The sequence below is a fragment of the Citrus sinensis genome, chromosome 4, assembly GCF_022201045.2.
Source record: "Citrus sinensis cultivar Valencia sweet orange chromosome 4, DVS_A1.0, whole genome shotgun sequence".
Classification (NCBI taxonomy): Eukaryota; Viridiplantae; Streptophyta; class Magnoliopsida; order Sapindales; family Rutaceae; genus Citrus; species Citrus sinensis.
This window is the reverse complement of record NC_068559.1, coordinates 6858285-6883604: the sequence shown is the minus strand read 5'-3', so window position 1 is coordinate 6883604 and position 25320 is coordinate 6858285. Positions and strand designations below refer to the sequence as shown.

General features: G+C 43.3%; 1 protein-coding gene across 1 annotated transcript in view; it reads left to right on the top strand.

The window, feature by feature from the left end:
- The window catches only part of LOC102628265 (phosphatidylinositol-3-phosphatase myotubularin-1-like), a 169017-nt gene that overhangs the window by 91999 nt on the left and 51698 nt on the right, over window positions 1-25320 (top strand). The window contains exons 2-3 of the mRNA XM_052440290.1: window positions 4318-4487; window positions 5517-5601. Of these exons, the coding sequence (XP_052296250.1) occupies window positions 4318-4487; window positions 5517-5601 (255 nt within the window). The remainder of the gene's footprint in view (window positions 1-4317; window positions 4488-5516; window positions 5602-25320) is intronic.

Genomic DNA, 25320 nt, shown 5'->3' with positions numbered 1-25320 from the left:
ACTCGTGTATGATTTGGGTGTCGGGGGGTACCCTATTATTATCTACGGGACTGGGGTACCTCGTCATCACTGCATTCTTTATTTTGCTTCCCCACTTTTCATTTCCCATTTTTGCTTTTGTACTTAGTACTCGTCCAGCTAACATAACTTTTGTGCATTGGGTGCAGTTATGGAGTCAGCGGGTGACGCTTTTGATGCATTTTTCCAAGCGGTAGTGGGTGGTGCTTCTGGATCTCAGGATTCGGCGGTACCTTAGAAAAGTTTTTGGCCACCTCGAGCTCCCAGACTAAAGGGGAAATCTCAGGGTACCTCCCAAAGTGCGTCGAAGGGTACCCCTCGTTCAAAGAATAGAAAATTCGGGCTGGTTTCTGCTTTCCTCGATGAGTTGCGTGAAGATGACCTAGACCCGGCTTCCAACAAGGAGGTTTCACACTTGGCTCGCTGTTTCTATTATTCTACCGAAAATGTTACCTTCGAGGTCGCTGAAGAGATAGACAAGATGAGTTTGAGCCAGCGTTATGGTCAAGCACTCAGGACTACCCAAGAGGTAGGCTTTCCCGGGGTACCCCGGGTGTACCCTTCATTTTTTACTTATTTAATCCTATTGCCATACACATATATTTAATATGTCTTCTATGACCTGCAAGCATATTTTCTCCTCAGCTATTGCCTTCCAGACCTCGACTCCCTTGTTGCTGCCCAATCAGAGGTCAGCAAGTTAAGGGGTGAGCTCCAAAGTCGTCAGTCTCGCGAGGATCAGCTTGCTCGAGAAGTCAAAACTTTGCAAGAACGCATTACTGGCCTATCGGGAGAGAAAGCTCGAGTGGAGAAGGATTGCGATGAGTTGAAGGCCACAAACAAGGATCTGTTATCCCGACAAAAGACGATGGCAGAGGATGCATTCTCACTTATCATGACGGAGGTGTGGAGTGTGGATTCGGAATTGGAGGTATCCAGTGTGCAGAAATTCGTCAACAAGGCCACGATTCTGAAGACGATTGCGGAGATGAAGAAGTCTTCCCATGCAAGGTCGGGTACCCCTTCCGAGTCGCCTAAGGTACCCCGCGCGCTTCAGCCGTTACCCGCCTCAGATGCCCTACTTCGGTTGCTCATATTCTGGGTACCTCAGAGTCCTCTGCTGATTGCCCTCTGGAGAAAGATGATGGGGATGGTGTTCCACCCTTGCTGTAGCCTTTTCACTATGCTCTTATGTTTTGGATCTATCCACATTTTGCTATTTGGAACTTGTTTCTTTCTTTTTGGTTTCTTAGGATATTTTTTATTATTGGGACTTCTCTTTTGTTATGATTCCATGCCACCGAGCCCTCTCGTACTTTGCATTCTTGTTATTCTGCAAATGAATGCTTGACTAAACTGTTATCTTACAAATTTTCAGGGTACCTCTCATTTTTCTTTTTTCTTTTTTTTTTAAAACGGGGTACCCCCGGTACCTTAACAAATATTCAACATCAGGCGCCTGCTGGTTTATATAGATCGTCGAATTTGGTGCATGCCCTTCTTGGCAACTATGGCGAATTTCCCACAAATATGTAATCAAAACATCCTCGCGACATCTCGATCAAAAATTGAAAGTGCACAATTGGTCCAACCAATCAATTTCTTATTCCTTCGAAGTTCCCTTCGAATTTTTTGAATAGCTTACCCCCTACTTTGCTCAAGTAAGAGGACGAAGGTGTGGGTGTACTCATATCTAAGCTGAACCTCGTGGCGCTAGGGTATGCCGGTTTTACTCCACCCTCGAGTCCTCTTTGACCCTCACTCTTTTTGTTTAGGTAGTTTTGTCATGCTTCTGCAGAAAGGCTACTCCTGGGCTGTTCACTCTGTTGCCCATCTTGGCTCTGCATAAATCGTCACGATCCAGGCATATCAGGTATCCTGGCTGGTCCTGTGATATGTTAGTCATAATTGACAAGTGTATGACGAGAATTGCATATAACCAGATGCGAGGGTATATTAATGGCGATAAATGAATATAATCCGCATTCTAAGATCGAAGTAACGAAAAATAAAGAAAGAACCCACATCATATTTGTTGAGAAAGAAAATGCATTTATAGATAACGAAAGCGTTGATCAATACATGACTTAGCTTTATTACCCTGAGAAGAATGAGAGACCGCAAGACTTCCTATCCTTTTCATTTGAAAATTAAATAAACTCTAAAGTTGCAACTGACCAACATAGGGCGTTTGGGGGTACCCCATTTGGCCTACCACACAAAAATATTAAAGAAAGCAAATAGCAGCAAAAGACTAAAGGTTAAGACACTGTCCTTTAGTAATATTTCCATAGCATTACAGCATTCCAGGGGTGCCTCACGATTGTCCCATCCACGTGGAGTAGCCTGTATGCACTTGACCCAACAGGTTTGTCGATGCGGTAAGGTCCTTCCCAATTTGCCCCAAAAGTGCCTTCGCAGGGTACCTTAGTGTTTTGAGTTACCCTTCTCAAGACCAAGTCTCCTTTCTTGAAGGATTGAGGGCGTACCCTTTTTTCATATAGACCCAAAATGCGATGCTGATATATGGCTGTCCTCAATTCTGCTCTAGCCCTTTTTTCGGCCACCAAATCAAGGTTGGAAGCAATCAATGAGGTGTTCTCGGCCTCATAAGAGTATTCAACCCTGTGAGAGGGTACCCCGATTTCTGCTGGAATCACTGTGTCAACACCGAATGCGAGGGAAAAATGGGTCTCCCAGGTGGAAGTGTTTTGAGTAGTCCGGTAGGCCCACAGAACCCCAGGCAGCTCGTCTACCCATGCTCCTTTTTCTTTCTTCTAGCTTCTTCTTCAGGATACCTTTGATAATCTTGTTAACGACTTCGACTTGCCCATTAGATTGGGGATGAGCAGGTGTAGCAAATTGGTTGGCTATCCCAAGCTCCGAACAAAAATTTTGAAATTTTTCATTATCGAATTGCTTGCCGTTATCACTAACAATTGCATAGGGGATCCCAAATCTGCAAATGAGATTCTTCCAAATGAATTCCATGGTTTTCCTTTCTGTGATGCTTGTTAGTGGCTCTGCTTCCGCCCACTTTGTGAAATAATCTACTGCCACGATTGCATGTTTTGCTTGCCCCTTCCCGGTAGGTAACGAGCCAATGAGGTCCACTCCCCATATAGCGAAAGGCCAAGGGAAAGATATATTTGTTAGCTTCTCTGGGGGTAGGTGGGGTACCTTGGCGAACCTTTGTCATTTGTCACAGCTTCGTACCATATTCTTGGCATCTTCCCGTATGGTAGGCCAGTAGTACCCCTGATGGAGAGCTTTTTACGCCAGTGATTGTGCTCCATAGTGATTGCCACAAATCCCCTCATGTATCTCCCTTATGACATACTCGGCCTCGTCACTTCCCAAGCATTTAAGGTAAGGAAGAGTGAATCCTCTTCTGTATAGGGTATCCTGGATCAGGCAGTACCGCGATGCTTTATACTTTAGTCTTCTTGCTTCACTTTTATCAGAGGGGAGGTCTCCGTCCTTGAGGTACCTTATGATAGGCTCCATCCAAAGTACCTCGTTGGAAGTGATCCTACGTCCAACGACTCTAGGAGATCAATGCTGGGGGCGGGTATGTGTTCTGTCGTGATGGGGCCAGCTGACTGAGCTACACCAAGGGACGCCATTTTTGCCAAGGTGTCGGCTTCGCTGTTCTCCAGTTGGGGTACCCTTTCCACCTTAACCTCGCAAAATTGGGACATCAATTCTTTCGTTTTTCCGAGGTACCCCTTCATGTTTTCCTCTTTCGCTTGATATTGTGCGGTAATTTGGCTTACCACCAACTGGGAGTCGCTCTTGATGTGTACCCTCTTTGCTCCCAAAGCCTTCGACATCCTCAACCCTGCTATAATGTCCTCGTATTCGGCGTCATTGTTTGAAGCCTTGGTTAGTCATGGGACCCATGAAGATCTTTTCTTTTCTTATCTTAAGTTCTTTTAATCGGTGTCACGAATGCTGAGAAAAAAAAAAGCTTGCTTCTGACATCAGCCGCAACATGCTTGACACAAATTTATGAAGAGCATTTGCAGTTCTAGGAACATTATTACCTCACAGTTCCTCTCATGTTGAGTTGGAACCTTGTCACATTACTTGTTTATGGTATTTTTAATTTGAGTCATTTGCTCAGTGCTCAGTCTGTATAAAATGTTCAAATTCCTCAATTTTTTTTTTTTGAAAGTGTTACAAGGTGGATATCCTCAGGTTGAATTGTTAAGGTTTTTTAAATGTCTGTCTGCTGAACTTTGGATAACTGTTATCCTTTGAACATCTGTTTATGCTATTTTCCAATTTTATTGACAGAGACATGGTGGTTGGACATGGGGTGGGGGCAATCTAAGCAGTATGTCAGCTTCAGTATCAACCCTTGGAGACAGTGGTTGGTTAATACATGTTCAGAGTATCCTGGCTGGTTCAGCTTGGATTGCTGCACAAATCGCTTTAGAATCAGCTTCTGTGCTAGTACATTGCAGGTCGGAAGTTTTTTGATGTCATAACTTCCTGGACTGGTCATTACTAGAAATGGATAAAAATATTTCAGTTTCTGCTCAGAAAAGTTTGACATTTTGAATTTTTAGTTATGTAAGCTTTGCTTCATAACAACTATAAATACTTAAATAAATTCTTGATTGGCTATTGAGTCATATTTCTAGATATATGCAATTTTTAGATTCCTTATTTCTGGTTTATATCATATATGCAGAGACAGGGTTAGGTTACATTTATAGAATTTTCTATTTGTCTTGGATGACAGACAGGATGATTTCAAAAGGACCTCGTCATGTATCATTTCTTTATTTGTTTGTTTATTTTCTTTTAAGCTGTTTTTATCTGAAACTCTGGTCAGCAAGGTATAATGACCAATCCATTGTTTTCATATGTGAACTTGGGAGGGCTCTTTGTCAAAAATTGTGTATTTTTACGTAGGTCTACTCCAGGAGTTTTTCATGGATTGCTGGCAGCAATCTTTGAAGACTAAGAGAGGCAGATAAAAATCCAGTTCTCAAACTGAGCTTTAGATTGGAGTGATTACGATGATGTTAAAGTTGTCTATGAACTTGTGTAATTAATAGCCCGTTTGGGAGTGTGGTGCAAAGCCCAGCTACTAAAGGGTTTGGTAACACTTGTAGCTGGGCTTTGGTAGCTTAGCAATTTTTTTTCCCAAACACACCCTAATTTAGAGTGAGTTGAGTTTAATCCAAATGACTTTTTATTCCACCATTTAGAGAGCTGCGAGATAGAGAGAGCAAGAGACAAGAATTTTTATTGCAATTTCGCCTACTTCTGTAATCAGGATAGATATTAGAGATTTCATGTTTGAAGTCCTAGGTAATTCCTATTTTGATGTGTTAAAGATTAATAAAATGAAAACGTTTTGTTGACACTCAACAAAATGGAAAATTTGTATTTCTGGTGTTTCCCTGAAATTGGCCTTTATTGGCCTTTTTTAACATTTTTGTATTTTGGTGTCTAACATGTTCATTTCCCTTTGTGTTATGCAGTGATGGTTGGGATAGAACAACTGAGTTGGTTGCACTTGCTAATTTGTTACTTGATCCATACTATCGAACATTCGCTGGATTTCAGGTACATTTTTATGCTTGAAACTTTAGCTCTTATTGGCAGTCTTAAGATCTTTTTTTCTGATGTTTCTGCCAAGATGTTCTTAAATAATCTAGTATGAGAGGCAATGTGGGAACTCTTTTGTTGCATGCATAGTTTTTTTGTGGCCCTTTTAGTTTATTTTTTTCCCATTTTAATTTTACTGTCTCAGAATCAAGTGTTAGCATTGATTTTTTTTTCTTTGCTTATATTTTATTTTCTTCTTGGGTTGCTGTACCGTTCTTATTTGTCTTATCCATATGAGATGGTAACATGGATATCATTTGCCTTGCTCTTCAGAAATGCACTCAGTGTGATGCGTGATGTGACTCATAAATTAGAAAATCTTTTTTCTTGGTGCAGGCACTTGTTGAAAAAGATTGGCTAGCATTTGGCCATCCATTTTCGGATCGTGTGGGAATGCCAACCCTCTCTGGAAGTGGTGATATATCTTTTGAATTATGTAGGCAGTCCTCTACTGGGAGTTTTCCGTCATCACCCATGCGCCAATCGTCTGGTTCATTAGCACCTCAAGCTTCTGGTTCTTCTCATGCACAGAACAACTATTCTCCCATATTTTTGCAGGTTCTTGCATTAATATTTAATTTAACTATTGAGTCGTTAGTAGAATCTTCATTTAATTAATATTTTCAAAATTCAAAAGCTTAAACCGATAAGGGCATGAAAAACAAATCTTAACATGCATCATGTGAAATGTTGACTAAGACGAGCTTGCAGATGGGCTTAGATACAGGAGAGCTCGAAAATGAACCAAAGAATTGAAATTTAAATAATTAAAATTGAGTTTGCACTTGTGGAAATTTAACTTGAGACGCTATCTTTTGATACCATGTTAGAGAAACCTTGTGACCCAAAAGCTCAAGTTCTTAGCGCACTTCATTAAGTAGCTGCTCAATCCTATATAAACACTAGCTTGCCTTGAGGTCCTCCTCTTCCATGCCTTTGGCTCTACTGTGCGAGGACTTCAGCTTTCTAGTTGTGTTATAAGTTTGTCTGATGAAAAATTAATGATCTGGTGTGTGAATTTGTTTCGGCAGTGGGTTGATTGTGTTTCACAATTGATGCGGATGTATCCATTTGCCTTTGAGTTCTCGTCGGTATGTATTTTCTTCTATATGTGAAATGAATTTCTTATTCTGTAACATATCCCATCATTAAACTTGAATGTGCTGGTGAAATGTTTTCTTTCTTTCCATTTTTTTCCCCCTTCTCTCTTCATTGTTTCATATCCTTTCCAGAGAAAACCAATTGTTGACTTTTCTGCTCTTTCGTATCCAGGCTTTTCTGGTGGATTTCTTGGACTGTGTGCTTTCTTGTCGCTTTGGAAACTTCTTGTGCAACAGGTAGTTTCACATTAATACAAGCAGTGGGTTGGATCCTATTCCAATAAAAGCTGTGGTAACTGGCATGCATTTACTTCATCTGTTATGACTATTGGGATAACAGCAGGACTTAGCCAGTAATTTGTCCTCAAGAGCTGCTTTTTTAAGTTCTCTCTCTTTTTCCTTTTCTATTGTTTTTCCTGCAGTGCGATGGTTTTACATGCCTAGGGGCTTGGTCTTTTTGATTAAATCTTTAGTTAAGGGAAATGAAAAGTTAGATTGATACAAGTCTGAGGTTCAAATCTTTTTTTCATTTTTTAATGTTTCCTCTTTCGAAGTAGAAAGGATGAGAAAAAATTAAGAACTCTTGATGTGATTATTACATAGTGGAACTGTTATATTTAAAAGCATAATAGTCTTTTGTTTTTGTCAATTAAAAAGAAAAAAGAAAAATTGCTGCAAAAGTTATAGAGTTTGAGAAGGATTAAGAGTATAAATGATACAATTTGTTCAGAAGGGAGCATTAACAAACTATACAGATAAATCTAAACTATACAGAGAAAACCAATTGTTGACTTTTCTACTCTTTCGTACCCAACCTTTTCTGGTGAATTTCTTGGACTGTGTGCTTTCTTGTCGCTTTGGAAACTTCTTGTGCAACAGGTAGTTTCACATTAATACAAGCAGTGGGGTGGATCCTAGTCCAATAATAGCTATGGTAACTAGCATGGATTTACTTCATCTGTTATGAATATTGGGATAACAGCAGGACTTAGCCAGTAATTTGTCCTAAAGAGCTGCTTTTTTAAGTTCTCTCTCTTTTTCCTTTTCTATTGTTTTTCCTGCAGTGCGATGGCTTTACATGCCCAGGGGCTTGGTCTTTTTGATTAAATCTTTAGTTAAGGGAAATGATAAGTTACATTGATACAAGTCTGAGGTTCAAATCTTTTTTTTTAAAAAAAAATTTCCTCTTTCGAAGTAGAAAGGATGAGAAAAAATTAAGAATTCTTGATGTGATTATTACATAGTGGAACTGTTATATTTAAAAGCATAATGGTCTTTTGTTTTTGTCAATTAAAAAGAAAAAAGAAAAATTGCTGCAAAAGTTATAGAGTTTGAGAAGGATTAAGAGTATAAATGATACAATTTGTTCAGAAGGAAGCATTAACAAACTATACAGATAAATCTAAAGTATAATGGATTAAAAGGTTGTATTTTAAGTTAGCTTGTAATTTTTGTTAAATTGATTTCATTATGTTTTTAGCTTGTCAGCATGGTTTGGATGTTTCTTTTACTTCATTAGTATGTTGTATAATCTCAGGAACGACTGGTCAAAGAGAAATTTTGCTACATTTCCTCTCCTGAAGTTGTTGTTTTATTAATGAACATATATAACTGGTACAAGCATTCTTATGAATGATGTTTATATTTGCTGGTGCAAAATCAGCTTGTTTACTTATTGTTTGAGGGAAAAATAGGAAAGGCAATAGAGCACCACATGTCAACCAATGGAATGAATCCGGCACAATTTGAGGTACCCCGCATAATTAGAGGTACTCCACACAAATAGAGGTACCCCACACAATTAGAGGTACCCCATGTAAATAGACGTATCCCATATAAATAGACGTATCACATATAAATAGAGGTACCCCACACAAATAGAGGTACCCCGTACAATTAGAGGTACCCCACGTAACTCGAGGTATCTCCAAAAAATATCCACCATTAGAAACGTCTCCGCCTCCTAAAAGATATTATTCGATTTTGTCAGAATTAAGGATAAAAAACAACGTGCTAAAAGGAGGGACAACCGCCTGCCACCTCTACCAAAAGTGAAGGACACTGTCCCAAGGACAGTGGTCCCTAGCCGCCTACCCGACAGCTACTGTAGAGGTACCCTGGACCACTCTCCAGTGCGCGCCACGTTTCCAAAAGATGAGATATGCTGCGAACATGCAGATAACGGCCTAAAAATCATAAAGAGATAAAAGGACGTTAGCCAAAAAGGGTACGCCACGTGGCAGCTGAGGTACTCCATATATAAAGGCGCCTAGGTTTCATTCTGGGGAGGGCTCTCACTCACCATTAACACTCACACTCCAAAAAATAGGTTTTCTTCAACCTTAAACCCTAATTTACAGAGGGCTAGCCAGCTCTCTTTACCATTAAAGCTTGAGTTTGCTAACTTGAGCGTCGGAGTGTGAACGCCGGGGTACCCCGGCTTCACCTCTAACCTCTATTTCATTATTTTGCAGGCATGGAGCCCATTTCAAAGGACAGCTCTCTTAGTTCTAAACCTTTCACCATTGTTACCACTCTCTCTCCCTTTCTCACCTCCCCCAAATCTTAGATACACCGCACCGCACACAATAAACTAGTGAGGTACCCCATCTCCCCTAAAAATATAAATTCATTGTTCTAGATTGGTTTGACTTTTCCTACCCCAAAATCAGTTGAAAACAATTGGCGCCGTCTGTGGGGACACGCACAAAAAGCCTTCTCCACGGTTACCAAACTAGTTGTTGTGTGTACTCCAATACATGGCACCCAACGTACCTCCCGAAGGTTTAATGGGGGATCCTACAAGGATGAGAGATGACAGCAGTAGTGAAGGTAGTGATCCCGCGAGAAGGGTAGCCCGCATCAGTAAGAGCAAGGGTGTCAAGCAATCAACGGGTGTTCGCCAAGAAGAAGAACCTATTTCACACAAGCGTTTTAAGGATCTTGCCCACGCAATACTTAGGGCGGTCGGATCTCGGGCACCTGAAAGTTCACTTCCACCAGTGACGCTAGAAGCTCCACCACCTCAAACGGATGACCAAGCTATGGTCAGAAGAGGGGTACCCGAGGCCAGCAAGCCAAAGCCTAGGCCATCGGGTACCCGTTCTAAGTTTCAAACCATGGGGTCCCGCGACGAGCGTTCCACCGCCTCTTGCAATTCCCGTAGTAGCCAGGGTACGAGGCATGCAAAGCGTACCCACGAGGATCTCCGTGAGAAGTTAAACGCCAAAATGGCTTCTCAAATGGCGGCAACATCATCGAGTACACCGAGGGTATCCCTCGAACTTGTGGAAAAGATGGAGAACCTGGAAGCCCAAGTGAAGCTCCTCTCCGAGAAGAAAAACATCACCGCTGCTCCAACGCCAATGACCTACCAATCGCTATTTACTATGGAGATTAGGACGGCAACTCTCGCCGAGGCGTTCGCCATGCCTCAGATACCCCAATACTCGGGTACCACTGACCCCTCGGAGCATGCTGAGCTATACCGTGACCAAATGCTTATCAAGGGTGTAGATGAGAGCGCCATGTGTAGGATGTTTACACACACACTCACGGGCCCTGCGAAGTCATGGTTTCGCTCTTTGAAAGCGGGTAGCATATCTTCCTTACACCAATTGTTATCCGAATTTACTAAAGAGTTTTTCTATGCTTCCACTCAAGATAGGGTAGCCTCCAAACTTGCCTTTATCAAGCAAGGGGAAGCCGAGCCTTTGGCAGAGTATGTAAGTCGTTTCCACCAAGAGGTGCTGCGAACTGGAGCATTTGGAAACCAATACACATTGACCCATTTTGAGAAAAATTTACGGTTGGACAAGTTATGACGTTCTTTTCAAAAAAAGCGTCCACTTTCATATGGGGAAGCCCGTTCTCGGGCGTTGCAACAAGTGGAGATGGACGAAAAATGCCAATTGAAGCGCCAAGAAGATAAGGCCGATGTTATAAAGAATAAGGAGAAGTCCAAGCGGGTGGAGGCCCCAATACTGCGGGTACGCCGAGCACGAAGCCCTCTACGGGCTGCCCTGCAGGGACGAGGGTATAACCTTCAGGGTACCTCAAGGGTACCCCAACCTCCAAGATCGCGACCACTGGATCAGCGAGAGCCACCACCGAGGCCTCGGTACGAATCTTACCACCCACTGAATCGATCCCCAGAGCAGATCTTCTACCACATTCAGGATAGCGGCCTCCTCCGTCCTCCTAAGCCAATGAAAAAGTGCCCCAACATGAAGCGTAGCCTGAAGTATTGCGAGTTCCATGAGGACTTTGGTCACAGCACAGCCGAGTGCTTCACCTAGCGAGAGGAAATTGAATCTTTGATTCTCAGCGGGTACCTCAAAGAATTTGTTGCTGGCATGAGAGAAGCTCGGAAATCCGCAGAGCAGGATAAAGGCAAGCGGGTAGCTGATGGCAGTCCTGAACGAGAGGTACCCCCTGCACACAAGAAGGGCGTGTATGTCTGGATGATCATGGGCGGACCGACTTTAGCAGACCAATCTAGGAGGGCTATCAAAGGCTATGGTAGATCGTTGTCGATAACCACCAATATTGGCAGAGAAGTCAACCTTAATGAATGGGGTACACCAAAGGTACCCCACCATCCCCCGCCTATCCTTTTTACAGAAAAAGATGCGAAGGGCATCTCGTACTCCCACGATGATGCCTTCGTAATTACGTTGAAGGTTGCCACTGGTAAGGTAGCAAGAACTCTTGTGGATACCGGCAGCTCCGTTGACATCATTTTCAAAAGTGCCTTGGATCAACTATTGATTGAGTCGCCAAAGATCACCCCATATGATACGCCTCTTATTGGGTTCGCTGGAGATATGGTTATACCAAAAGGCATCATTACGCTTCCCGTTACACTTGGTAAGGTACCTCACCATGTTGTTCATATGATTGATTTTCTTATTGTAGATCGTCCGGGAGTAGAAGCAGTTGCGGGGGATAGCTCGAGAGTACCCATGGGGACCAATTGGAGCCCAGGTGTGAAGTCGAGGCACCCTTGGATCCCCGAATATTGAAGGATGAAAAAGGGGTACCCCAGTTGAAGATCTTATTTCAGTCTCGATTTACGCCACCGACCCAACAAAGACAGTGAAAGTAGGCTCCAACCTCTCGGAGGAACAAAGAGAGAAACTCATCACCTTCCTACGTGAGCACCTCGATGTATTTGCTTGGTCCCACTCGGATATGCCGGGTATCCCACATTCTCTCTCTTGTCACAAACTCAATATCAGCCCGCATAATAAACCGGTCAAACAGAAGCGTCGCGCCTTCAATCAAGAGAGGTACGATGCAATTGAACAAGAGGTAGACCGCCTATTAGCAGCACGGTTTATTCGGGAAGCAGTGTACCCCGATTGGGTATCCAATTTTGTTCTTGTCAAGAAATCAAACGGAAAGTGGTGTATGTGCATGGATTTCACCGATTTAAACAAGTCCTGCCCCAAGGATAGCTTCCCACTTCCCCGGGTGGATCAGCTGGTTGATGCAACAGCGGGGCATGAGATGCTTAGTTTTATGGACGCCTTCTCCGGTTACAACCAAATCCCAATGTATGAACCCGATCAAGAGAAAACGGCATTCATCACCAACCGTGGGTTATACTGTTATAAGGTTATGCCGTTTGGTTTGAAGAATGCCGGGGCTACCTATCAGCGGCTAGTGAGCAAAATTTTCAAGGAACAAATCGGGCGCACCATGGAGGTGTACATAGACGACATGATCACCAAATCGGTGCATGCGGGGGAACACCTGGGGCACCTCAGAGATACCTTTACCGTTTTGAGAAGACATCAGATGCGGCTTAACCCTGAAAAATGTGCGTTCGGGGTCACCTCGGGAAAGTTTCTCGGGTTCATGGTACAACAACGGGGGATTGAAGCCAACCTCGATAAAATTTACGCGGTTCTTGACATGAAATCGCCAAGCACCATCAAGGAGGTTCAAAGCTTGGCAGGCCGGGTAGCTGCTCTAAGCCGCTTTATCTCCAAGGCTACCGACCGATGTAAACCTTTTTTCAAAGCTTTGAAGACTGGCAAAAAGCTCCAATGGACACCCGATTGCGAAGAGGCTTTCCAAGAACTGAAGGGGTACCTCGTTAATGCTCCACTACTTGCCAAACCTGAGCCGGGAGAGGTGCTTCTGTTGTATCTTGCCGTATCCGAGCACGCCACCAGCTCTGTGTTACTCCGAGAGGATGATAATGGGGTACAACGACCTATTTACTACACTAGTAAGGCTATGGTTGATGTCGAAAAGAGGTACCCCACCTCTGAGAAGATCATTTTGGCATTGGTTGTCTCCGCAGGGAAGCTCAGACCATATTTTCAGGCTCACACCATTGCAGTCGTCACCAACCTTCCCCTTCGGTAAATCCTTCAGAAGTTAAACATGTCCGAAAGGCTCCTCCGATGGTCCCTCGAATTTAGCGAGTTCGACATCATCTTCAAGCCTCGTTCGGTGATTAAAGCCCAGGTCATCGCTGATTTCATTACGGAATTCGCCAATGACTCAAGTGGTGAAGGTGATCTGAGATACCTGTTAGATACCCCACCCACCGATGAAGAGGAGCAGGTCTGGGACATATATGTGGATGGTTCCTCTAACTCACACAGAAGTGGCGCGGGAGTTACTATAATCGACCTGAACAAGGTGAAAATATGCTACGCCCTGCAATTCGGATTCAAGGCTTCAAACAACGACGCCGAGTACGAGGCAATCATAGCGGGGTTGAGGATGTCGAAGGCTTTGGGAGCAAAAAGGGTACACGTCAAGAGTGACTCACAGTTGGTGGTAAGCTAGATTATCGCACAATATCAAGCGAAAGAGGAAAACATAAAAGGGTACCTCGGAAAAATCAGAGAGTTGATATCCCAATTTTGTGAGGTTAAGATGGAAAGGGTACCCCGAATAGAGAACAACGAAGCCGACACCCTGGCAAAAATGGCATCCCTTGGGGTAGCTCAGTCATCTAGCCCCATCACAACAGAATACATACCCGCACCCAGTGTTGGTCTCCCAGAGCCATTAGAAGTAGGATCATTGTCCGATGAGGTGCTTTGGATGGAGCCTATCATAAGGTACCTCAAGGACGGAGACCTCCCCTCTGATAAAAGTGAAGCAAGAAGATTAAAGTATAAAGTTGCCCGGTATTGCCTGATCCAGGGTACCCTATACAGAAGAGGGTTCACTCTTCCTTACCTTAAATGCTTGGGAAGCGACGAGGCCGAGTATGCCATAAGGGAGATACATGAGGGGATTTGTGGCAATCACTATGGAGCACAATCACTAGCGTAAAAAGCTCTCCGTCAGGGGTACTACTGGCCAACCATGCGGGAAGATGCCAAGAATATAGTACGAAGCTGTGACAAATGCCAAAGGTTCGCCAGGTACCCCACCTACCCCTAGAGAAGCTAACAGTTATATCTTCCCCTTGGCCCTTCGCTATATGGGGAGTGGATCTCATTGGACCGTTACCTACCGGAAAGGGGCAAGCAAAACATGCAGTCGTGGCGGTAGTTTATTTTACAAAATGGGCGGAAGTGGAGCCACTAACAAGCATCACAGAAAGGAAAACCACCGAATTCATTTGGAAGAATCTCATTTGCAGATTTGGAATCCCCTATGCAATTGTCAGTGATAACGGCAAGCAATTCGATAATGAAAAATTTTGAAGCTTTTGTTCAGAGTTGGGGATAGCCAACTGATTTGCTACACCTGCCCACCCCCAATCTAATGGGTAAGTCGAAACCGTTAACAAGATTATCAAAGGTATCCTGAAGAAGAAGCTAGAAGAAAGAAAGGGAGCATGGGTAGACGAGCTACCTGGGGTACTGTAGGCATACCGGACTACTCAAAACACCTCCATCAGGGAGACCCCGTTTTCCCTCGCATTCAGTGTTGACGCAGTGATTCCAGCAGAAATTGGAGTACCCTCTCACAGGGTTGAATACTTTGATGAGGCCGAGAACACCTCCTTGGTTGCTTCAAACCTTGATTTAGTGGCTGAAAAAAGAGCTAGAGCAGAACTGAGGACAGCCATATATCAGCATCGCATTTCAGGTCTATACGAAAAAAGGGTACGCCCTCGATCCTTCAAGAAAAGAGACTTGGTCTTGAGAATGGTGACTCAGAACACTAGGGTACCCTGCGAAGGCACTTTCGGGGTAAATTGGGAAGGAGCCTACCGCATCGACAAACCCGTTGGGACAGGAGCATACAAGCTACTCCACATGGATGGCACAATTATGAGGCACTCTTGGAATGCTGCAATGCTACAGAAATATTACTAAAGGACAGTGTCTTAACCTCTAGTCTTTTGCTGTTATTTGCTTTCTTTAATGTTTTTGTGTGGTAGGCCAAATGGGGTACCCCAAATGCCCTATGTTGGTCAGTTGCAACTTTAGAGTTTCTTTAATTGTCAAATGAAAAGGATAGGACGTCTTGCGGTCTCCCATTCTCCTCAGGGTAACAAAGCTAAGTCATGTATTGATCAATGCTTTCGTTATCTATAAATGCATTTTCTTTCTCAACAAATATGATGTGGGTTCTTTCTTTATTTTTCTCCACTTCGATCTTAGAGTGCGGATTATATTCATTTATCGTCATTAATATACCCTTGCATCTGGTAATATGCAATTCTCGCCATACGTTTGTCAATTATGACTAACCTATCACAGGACCAGTCAGGGTACCCGATATGCCTAGATCGTGACGATCTATGTAAAGCCAAGATGGGCAACGGAGGGAATAGCCCAGGGGTAGCCTTTCTGCGGAAGCATGACAAAGCTACCTAAACAAAGAGATGGAGGGTCAAAGAGGACCCGAGGGTGAAGAAAAATTGGCATACCCTAGCGGCACGAAGTTCGGCTTAGGTATGAGAACACCCACACCTCCGTCCTCGTACTTGAGCAAAGTAGGGGGTAAGTTATTCAAAAAATTCAGAGAGAACTTCGAAAGAATAAGAAAGTGATTGGTTGGACCAATTGCGCTTTCAACGTTTGATCGAGATGTCGCGATGATATTTTGATTACCTATTTATGGGGAATCCGCCATAGTTTCCGAGAATGACATGCACCACATTTGTGGGGAATCCGCCTGATGTTGGATATTTGTTAAGGTACCAGGGGTACCCCATTTCAAAAAAAAAATGAGAGGTACCCTAAACATTTACAAGGTAACAGTTTAGCCAAGCATTCATTTGCAGAATAACAAGCATGCAAAGTACAAGAGGACTCGATGGCATGGTATCATAACAAAAGAGAAGTCCCAATAATACAAAATATCCCGAGAAACCAAAAAGAAAGAAACAAAGTCCAAATAGCAAAATATGGATAGATCCGAAAAAATAAGAGCACAGTGAGAAGGCTACACCGAGGGGGGAACGTCATCCCCAACATCCGTCTCTAGAGGGCGATCAGCAGAGGACTCCGAGGTACTCGGAATATGAGCAGCCGAAGTAGAGGCATCCGAGGCAGACAACGGATGAAGTTGATGGGGTACCCTAGGTGACCCGGAAGGGGTACCCGACCGTGCCTGGGAAGACTTATTCCTCTCTGCAATCGTCTTCAGAATCGTAGCCTTGTTGACAAATTTCTGCACCCGGGGTACCTCCAAGTCCGGATTCACACTCCACACCTCCGTCATGATGAGTGAGAATGCATCATCCGCCATCGTCTTTTGTTGGGATAGCAGATCCCCGTTGGTGACCCTCAACTCATCACGATCCTTCTCCACCCGAGCTTTCTCTCCCGACAGGCCAGCAATGCTTTCTTGCAAAGTTTTAACTTCTCGGGCAAGCTGATCCTCACGAGATTGATGGCTTTGGAGCTCACTCCTTAACTTGTCGACCTCTGACTGGGCGGCAACAAGGGAGTCAAGATCTGGAAGGCAGTGGCTAAGGAGGAATGATGCTTGCGGGTCATAAAAGACATGTTAAATATATGTGTATGGCAATAGGATTAAGTAAGTAAAAAAAAATGATGAAGGGTACACCCAGGGTACCTCGGGCAAGCCTACTTCTTGGGTAGCTCTAAGTGCTTGACCGTAGCGCTGGCTCAAACTCATCTTGTCAGCCTCTTCAGCAACCTCGGAGGTAACATTTTCAGCAGAGTAGTAAAAATAGTAAGCTAAGTGTGAAACCTCCTTGTTGGAAGCCGGGTCTAGGTCACCCTCACGTAACTCATCGGGGAAAGCGGAAACCAGCCCGAATTTTCTCTTCTTCGAGCGAGGGGTACCCTTCGACCTGTTGTGGGAGGTACCCTGAGACTTGCCCTTTGGTCTGGGAATTCGAGGTGGCCGGGAGCCTTTCTGGGGTATTGCCGAATCTTGAGATCTAGAAGCACCGCCCACTACCGCTTGAAAAAAGGCGTCAAAAGCGTCAGCCGCTGATTCCATAACTGCACCAATGCACAAAAGTTATGTTAGCCGGACAAGTACTAAGTACTACAAAAGCAAAATGGGAAATGAAAAAAAAGGGGAAGCAAAATAAAGATGCGGTGATAACGGGGTACCCCAATCCCGTAGATAATAATAGGGTACCCCTTGACACCCAAATCATACATGAGTCACCCCCGGGAGCAGGTGGAGGACTTCGGTCAATCAGCCCTGCTCTCCATAATTGGCTCTCCTCTAGCACATCACTACCCTTCTATGCACCTCGAAACCTATCCACAAACTTCTTCACCTCTCTCCCCACCTTCTGAACTGGGCATGATCCTTTAGCCCATGTCACACCTGCAAAAGAATGAAGAACCCAAGGTTAGCGAGACATTCATGTGAAAGATTATGATAAAGAACCATAAGTAAGGGAGATACTTACAGTCTGTATTGAAGGAATTGAGAACCTCCACGGGGTTGCCCTTTTCACCCAAAGTCTATGTTCCCCACCTACCCTCTGCAACAAACCACCCCTTCCGGTAACCCTTCTTTAAGGCGGGGTTTCCCTCAACAATGTGGCTATGATCACCCCAAGGGGAGAAGTAAGCAACATTGGGACCCTTAGGTTTTTTGAATTGATAAAGGCTCCTCAACTCCCGAATCGAAATATTGCGCTTTACGACCTCCAACCATAACACATGTAAGCCCGTCAGTGTCCTCCACCCTGGAAGGGACAGCTGCCCAGGAGCTACCCCTAAATAACTAAACATTTTCATAAAGAATGGTTGGAGGGGCAGGCGGAGTCCTAGATCGAAGAGGTCAATATGGAGAGCAATCCCATCAGACTTGGGACACTCGGGTCGCTCATCCACATGGGGTACCCTAAGCTAGATAGACAGAGGAATATTGTATTTGGCTCTAATTTGTTCTAAGTCCCCCAAAGTAGCCCTCCTAATACCTAGGGAAAAAGGGTTGCCAGATTTTGAAGGTGTGGCAGGGGGAGATTTGGGAGACTGGTCCGAGGAACGAGCGGAAACCTTGGGCTTAGATGACTTACTCTTCTTTTTAGGATGAGGGGTTGGCCGTTTACTGGGAAAATGTGGGCTGGCACGAGGGATACTCCTAGGGGGAGGGGGCTCAGAACGAGAATTGCAACTCCTAGAGGAGCTGGGGGGGGGGGGACTGATCCCCCTCGCTAATGGAGATGTGGGAAGGGGAACCCGCAGGAGGGCTGTCAACCCTACTAGCCCTAACTTTACGTCGCTTCCTCACGGGTCCCACATGTTTCTTACCCATCTACTTTCCCCCAGCAACACATCCACAAGTCCCCAACAATACACCCAACAATACACCCAACAATACATCCAACAAGCCACGAGTTCCCCAAACAACACATCCACAAGCCCCCAACAAAACATCCAACAAGCCACATGTTTTTCAAACAGCAACATATCCATACCAAGCACCATCCACCACACATCAATCACCAAATGCAAACACCAACCAACAAAAAAAAATACAACAAAAACAAAAATAAATTTTTCTCAGAGTATGCAAAATAGCGCCACTGTGAATGCGCTAAAGGAGGAGAAACAAGGAGGGATACCTATGATTCACCAATTCGATAGATCGGGATTGATAATCGCGGGGAAACGAAGCTGCAGGCAAACAAAAAACAATGGGTAAAATATACAAGTATAAAAATAAAAAATAAAGCTTAAACATATATAATTATTTATAAATAAGTAAATAAATAAAATGAAGAACGAAGAAGCTGTAGCAACCGGCGTCGGCTGTAATGGCTGCAACCACCGAGAACCGACGTCGGAGATTAGGAGAAGGATGCCGGAAACCACCAAAGGAGGACGTCGGCTAAAACCAAAAAAAAAAAAAGAGAAAAACTGAGAAGCTGCAGCCACCAAGGAGAACGACGCCGGAAAAATACAAAGGAGAACGCCGGAGGACGCCGATCGAAACAAAAAAAAAACGAAAAAAAGAAGAGAAAAACTGAGAAGCTGCAGCCACCAAGAAGAACCGGCTGCCATGACTGCAGCCACACCAAACCGACGCCAGAAATCTCCAAGAAAAACGTTGGCCGAAACGAGAAAAAAAGAAGAAAAAGAAAGAAGAAAAAGAGAGAAGAAAATGAGAAAGAAAAGAGAGAAAGCGAGATAAAATGAAGACTCAAGGAGGGAGGTTTACCGTGTGTATCACCGGACCGAGATCTCGCCGTGAGCAGCCGAAAAATCACCTTGAACCAACCAGATCTGGAGCCCAAAACCGCCACTGCAGCAGCCGAGATCCACACCAAAAAACGCACCAGATCTTTGCCGACCGAGAGAGAAAGAGAAAGAAAAAAGAAAGAAAGAAAAGGAAGAAAGAAAAGAGGGAAAGAAGAAAGAATAAAGAAAGTAAGGGAAGAAGAAAAGGGAGAAAGAAAATGGGAAAGAAAGAAAACGGAAGAAGAAGGAAATAAAAGAAAAAGAGTAAAGGGAGAATAGAGCCTAGGGAAGATGAACGGAGGTAAAAAAAAACGAGTAAAGAAATTTTTTTTTTTTTTACCTGTGATAATGTTGATGCAGTTAGAAGAAGAGACGAAATTATGGAAGAAAAAGGCTACTGGAAAAAATTAAATTTTGGGAGTTCGTTTGGGGATTTTCAAAATAAGTGAGAGAAGATTGACACAAGTCAGGAGTTTTAATTCAACCTGACAGAACACGCTGCCCGAGAAAAGAATTCATGGATGTTTGTGTGAGATTGATATTTTCAAAATTCAAACTACATGTCAGACGACTGCCACTTCCCAAGAAAAAGGAAAAAGACACATGAAGAAAACTGTTCATTCTCATCGTCAAAAAAAAAAAAAAAGCGGGAAAAGGAATAGACAAAGAGAAAATTTTTAGTTTGAAGTACACAAAGTTTAGTCAAGGAAAGAAGCTAAGCAAGGTACCCTCCGGTCCAGCCGCGTCGCCATGTGTCACTCATACAATGAGTTTCTTTTGCCTCCAATACTTCTCGCCAAAAAGAAACTAGGGGGATGTTGTTTGAGGGAAAAATAGGAAAGTCAATAGAGCGCCACGTGTCAACCAATGGAATGAATCCGGCACAATTTGAGGTACCCCGCATAATTAGAGGTACTCCACACAAATAGAGGTACCCCACACAAATAGAGGTACCTCGTACAATTAGAGGTACCCCACGTAACTCGAGGTATCTCCAAAAAATATCCGCCATGAGAAACGCCTCCGCCTCCTAAAAGATATTATTCGATTTTGTCAGAATTAAGGATAAAAAATGACGTGCTAAAAGGAGGGACAGCCGCCTGCCACCTCTGCCAAAAGTGAAGGACACTGTTCCAAGGACAGTGGTCCCTAGCCGCCTACCCGACAGCTACTGCAGAGGTACCCTGGACCACTCTCCAGCGCGCGCCACGTTTCCAAAAGATGAGATACGCCGCGAACATGCAGATAACGGCCCAAAAATCATAAAGAGGTAAAAGGACGTTAGCCAAAAATGGTACGCCACGTGGCAGCTGAGGTACTCCATATATAAAGGAGCCTAGGTTTCATTCTGGGGAGGGCTCTCACTCACCATTAACACTCACACTCCAAAAAATAGGTTTTCTTCAACCTTAAACCCTAATTTACAGAGGATTAGCCAGCTCTCTTTACCATTAAAGCTTGAGTTTGCTAACTTGAGCGTCGGAGTGTGAAAGCCGGGGTACGCCGGCTTCACCTCTAACCTTCATTTCATTGTTTTGCAGGCGTGGAGCCCATTTCGAAGGACACCTCTCTTAGTTCTAAACCTTTCACCATTGTTACCACTCTCTCTCCCTTTCTCACCTCCCCCAAATCTTAGATATCTCATTTTTCTTTTTTTTTTCTTTTTTAAAATGGGGTACCCCCAGTACCTTAACAAATATTCGACATCAGGCGCCTGCCGGTTTATATAGATCGTCGAATTTGGTGCATGCCCTTCTCGGCAACTATGGCGAATATCCCACAAATAGGTAATCAAAACCTCCTCGCGACATCTCGATCAAAAATTGAAAGTGCACAATTGGTCCAACCAATCAATTTCTTATTCCTTTGAAGTTCTCTTCGAATTTTTTGAATAGCTTACCCCCCACTTTGCCTAAGCTGAACCTCGTGGCGCTGGGGTATACCGGTTTTACTCCACCCTCGGGTCCTCTTTGACCCTCAATCTCTTTGTTTAGGTAGTTTTGTCATGCTTCCGCAGAAAGCTTACTCCTGGGCTGTTCACTCTGTTGCCCATCTTGGCTTTGCATAGATCGTCACGATCTAGGCATATCAGGTATCCTGGCTGGTCCTATGATAGGTTAGTCATAATTGACAAGCGTATAACGAGAATTGCATATAACCATATGCGAGGGTATATTAATGGCGATAAATGAATATAATCCGCATTCTAAGATAGAAGTGGTGAAAAATAAAGAAAGAACCCACATCATATTTGTTGAGAAAGAAAATGCATTTATAGATAACGAAAGCGTTGATCAATACATGACTTAGGTTTATTACCCTGAGAAGAATGAGAGACCGCAAGACCTCCTATCATTTTCATTTGAAAATTAAATAAACTCTAAAGTTGCAACTGACCAATATAGGGCGTTTGGGGGTACCCCATTTGGCCTACCACACAAAAATATTAAAGAAAGCAAATAGCAGCAAAAGACTAAAGGTTAAGACACTGTCCTTTAGTAATATTTCCGCAGCATTGCAGCATTCCAGGGGTGCCTCACGATTGTCTCATCCATGTGGAGTAGCCTTTATGCACCTGACCCAACAGGTTTGTCGATGCGGTAAGGTCCTTCCCAATTTGCCCCAAAAGTGCCTTCGCAGGGTACCTTAGTGTTTTGAGTTACCCTTCTCAAGACCAAGTCTCCTTTCTTGAAGGATTGAGGGCGTACCCTTTTTTCATATAGACCCAAAATGCGATGCTGATATATGGCTGTCCTCAATTCTGCTCTAGCCCTTTTTTTGGCCACCAAATCAAGGTTGGAAGCAATCAATGAGGTGTTCTCGGCCTCATAAGAGTATTCAACCCTGTGAGAGGGTACCCCGATTTCTGCTGGAATCACTGTGTCAACACCGAATGCGAGGGAAAAATGGGTCTCCCAGGTGGAAGTGTTTTGAGTAGTCCGGTAGGCCCACAGAACCCCAGGCAGCTCGTTTACCCATGCTCCTTTTTCTTTCTTCTAGCTTCTTCTTCAGGATACCTTTGATAATCTTGTTAACGGCTTCGACTTGCCCATTAGATTGGGGATGAGCAGGTGTAGCAAATTGGTTGGCTATCCCAAGCTCCGAACAAAAACTTTGAAATTTTTCATTATCGAATTGCTTGCCGTTATCACTAACAATTGCATAGGGGATCCCAAATCTGCAAATGAGATTCTTCCAAATGAATTCCATGGTTTTCCTTTCTGTGATGCTTGTTAGTGGCTCTGCTTCCGCCCACTTTGTGAAATAATCTACTGCCACGATTGCATGTTTTGCTTGCCCTTTCCCGGTAGGTAACGAGCCAATGAGGTCCATTCCCCATATAGCGAAAGGCCAAGGGAAAGATATATTTGTTAGCTTCTCTGGGGGTAGGTGGGGTACCTTGGCGAACCTTTGTCATTTGTCACAGCTTCGTACCATATTCTTGGCATCTTCTCGTATGGTAGGCCAGTAGTACCCCTGATGGAGAGCTTTTTACGCCAGTGATTGTGCTCTATAGTGATTGCCACAAATCCCCTCATGTATCTCCCTTATGACATACTCGGCCTCGTCACTTCCCAAGCATTTAAGGTAAGGAAGAGTGAATCCTCTTCTGTATAGGGTATCCTGGATCAGGCAGTACCGCGATGCTTTATACTTTAGTCTTCTTGCTTCACTTTTATCAGAGGGGAGGTCTCCGTCCTTGAGGTACCTTATGATAGGCTCCATCCAAAGTACCTCGTTGGACAGTGATCCTACGTCCAACGGCTCTAGGAGATCAATGCTGGGGGCGGGTATGTGTTCTGTCGTGATGGGGCCAGCTGACTGAGCTACACCAAGGGATGCCATTTTTGCCAAGGTGTCGGCTTCGCTGTTCTCCAGTTGGGGTACCCTTTCCACCTTAACCTCACAAAATTGGGACATCAATTCTTTCGTTTTTCCGAGGTACCCCTTCATGTTTTCCTCTTTCGCTTGATATTATGCGGTAATTTGGCTTACCACCAACTGGGAGTCGCTCTTGATGTGTACCCTCTTTGCTCCCAAAGCCTTCGACATCCTCAACCCTGCTATAATGTCCTCGTATTCGGCGTCATTGTTTGAAGCCTTGGTTAGTCATGGGACCCATGAAGATCTTTTCTTTTCTTATCTTAAGTTCTTTTAATCGGTGTCACGAATGCTGAGAAAAAAAAAAGCTTGCTTCTGACATCAGCCGCAACATGCTTGACACAAATTTATGAAGAGCATTTGCAGTTCTAGGAACATTATTACCTCACAGTTCCTCTCATGTTGAGTTGGAACCTTGTCACATTACTTGTTTATGGTATTTTTAATTTGAGTCATTTGCTCAGTGCTCAGTCTGTATAAATGTTCAAATTCCTCATTTTTTTTTTAAAAGTCTTACCAGGTGGATATCCTCAGGTTGAATTGTTAAGGTTTTTTAAATGTCTGTCTGCTGAACTTTGGATAACTGTTATCCTTTGAACATCTGTTTATGCGATTTTCCAATTTTATTGACAGAGACATGGTGGTTGGACATGGGGTGGGGGCAATCTAAGCAGTATATCAGCTTCAGTATCAACCCTTGGAGACAGTGGTTGGTTAATACATGTTCAGCGTATCCTGGCTGGTTCAGCTTGGATTGCTGCACAAATCGCTATAGAATCAGCTTCTGTGCTAGTACATTGCAGGTCGGAAGTTTTTTGATGTCATAACTTCCTGGACTGGTCATTACTAGAAATGGATAAAAATATTTCAGTTTCTGCTCAGAAAAGTTTGACATTTTGAATTTTTAGTTATGTAAGCTTTGCTTCATAACAACTATAAATACTTAAATAAATTCTTGATTGGCTATTGAGTCATATTTCTAGATATATGCAATTTTTAGATTCCTTATTTCTGGTTTATATCATATATGCAGAGACAGGGTTAGGTTACATTTATAGAATTTTCTATTTGTCTTGGATGACAGATCGGATGATTTCAAAAGGACCTTGTCATGTATCATTTCTTTATTTGTTTGTTTATTTTCTTTTAAGCTGTTTTTATCTGAAACTCTGGTCAGCAAGGTATAATGACCAATCCATTGTTTTCATATGTGAACTTGGGAGGGCTCTTTGTCAAAAATTGTGTATTTTTACGTAGGTTTACTCCAGGAGTTTTTCATGGATTGCTGGCAGCAATCTTTGAAGACTAAGAGAGGCAGGTAAAAATCCAGTTCTCAAACTGAGCTTTAGATTGGAGTGATTACGATGATATTAAAGTTGTCTATGAACTTGTGTAATTAATAGCCCGTTTAGGAGTGTGGTGCAAAGCCCAGCTACTAAAGGGTTTGGTAACACTTGTAGCTGGGCTTTGCTAGCTTAGCAAATTTTTTCCCAAACACACCCTTATTTAGATTGAGTTGAGTTTAATCCAAATGACTTTTTATTCCACCATTTAGAGAGCTGCGAGATAGAGAGAGCAAGAGACTTGAATTTTTATTGCAATTTCGCCTACTTCTGTAATCAGGATAGATATTAGAGATTTCCTGTTTGAAGTCCTAGGTAATTCCTATTTTGATGTGTTAAAGATTAATAAAATGAAAATGTTTTGTTGACACTCAACAAAATGGAAAATTTGTATTTCTAGTGTTTCCTTGAAATTGGCCTTTATTGGCCTTTTTTAACATTTTTGTATTTTGGTGTCTAACATGTTCATTTCCCTTTGTGTTATGCAGTGATGGTTGGGATAGAATAACTCAGTTGGTTGCACTTGCTAATTTGTTACTTGATCCATACTATCGAACATTCGCTGGATTTCAGGTACATTTTTATGCTTGAAACTTTAGCTCTTATTGGCAGTTTTAAGATCTTTTTTTCTGATGTTTCTGCCAAGATGTTCTTAAATAATCTAGTATGAGAGGCAATGTGGGAACTCTTTTGTTGCATGCATAGGTTTTTTGTGGCCCTTTTAGTTTATTTTTTTCCCATTTTAAT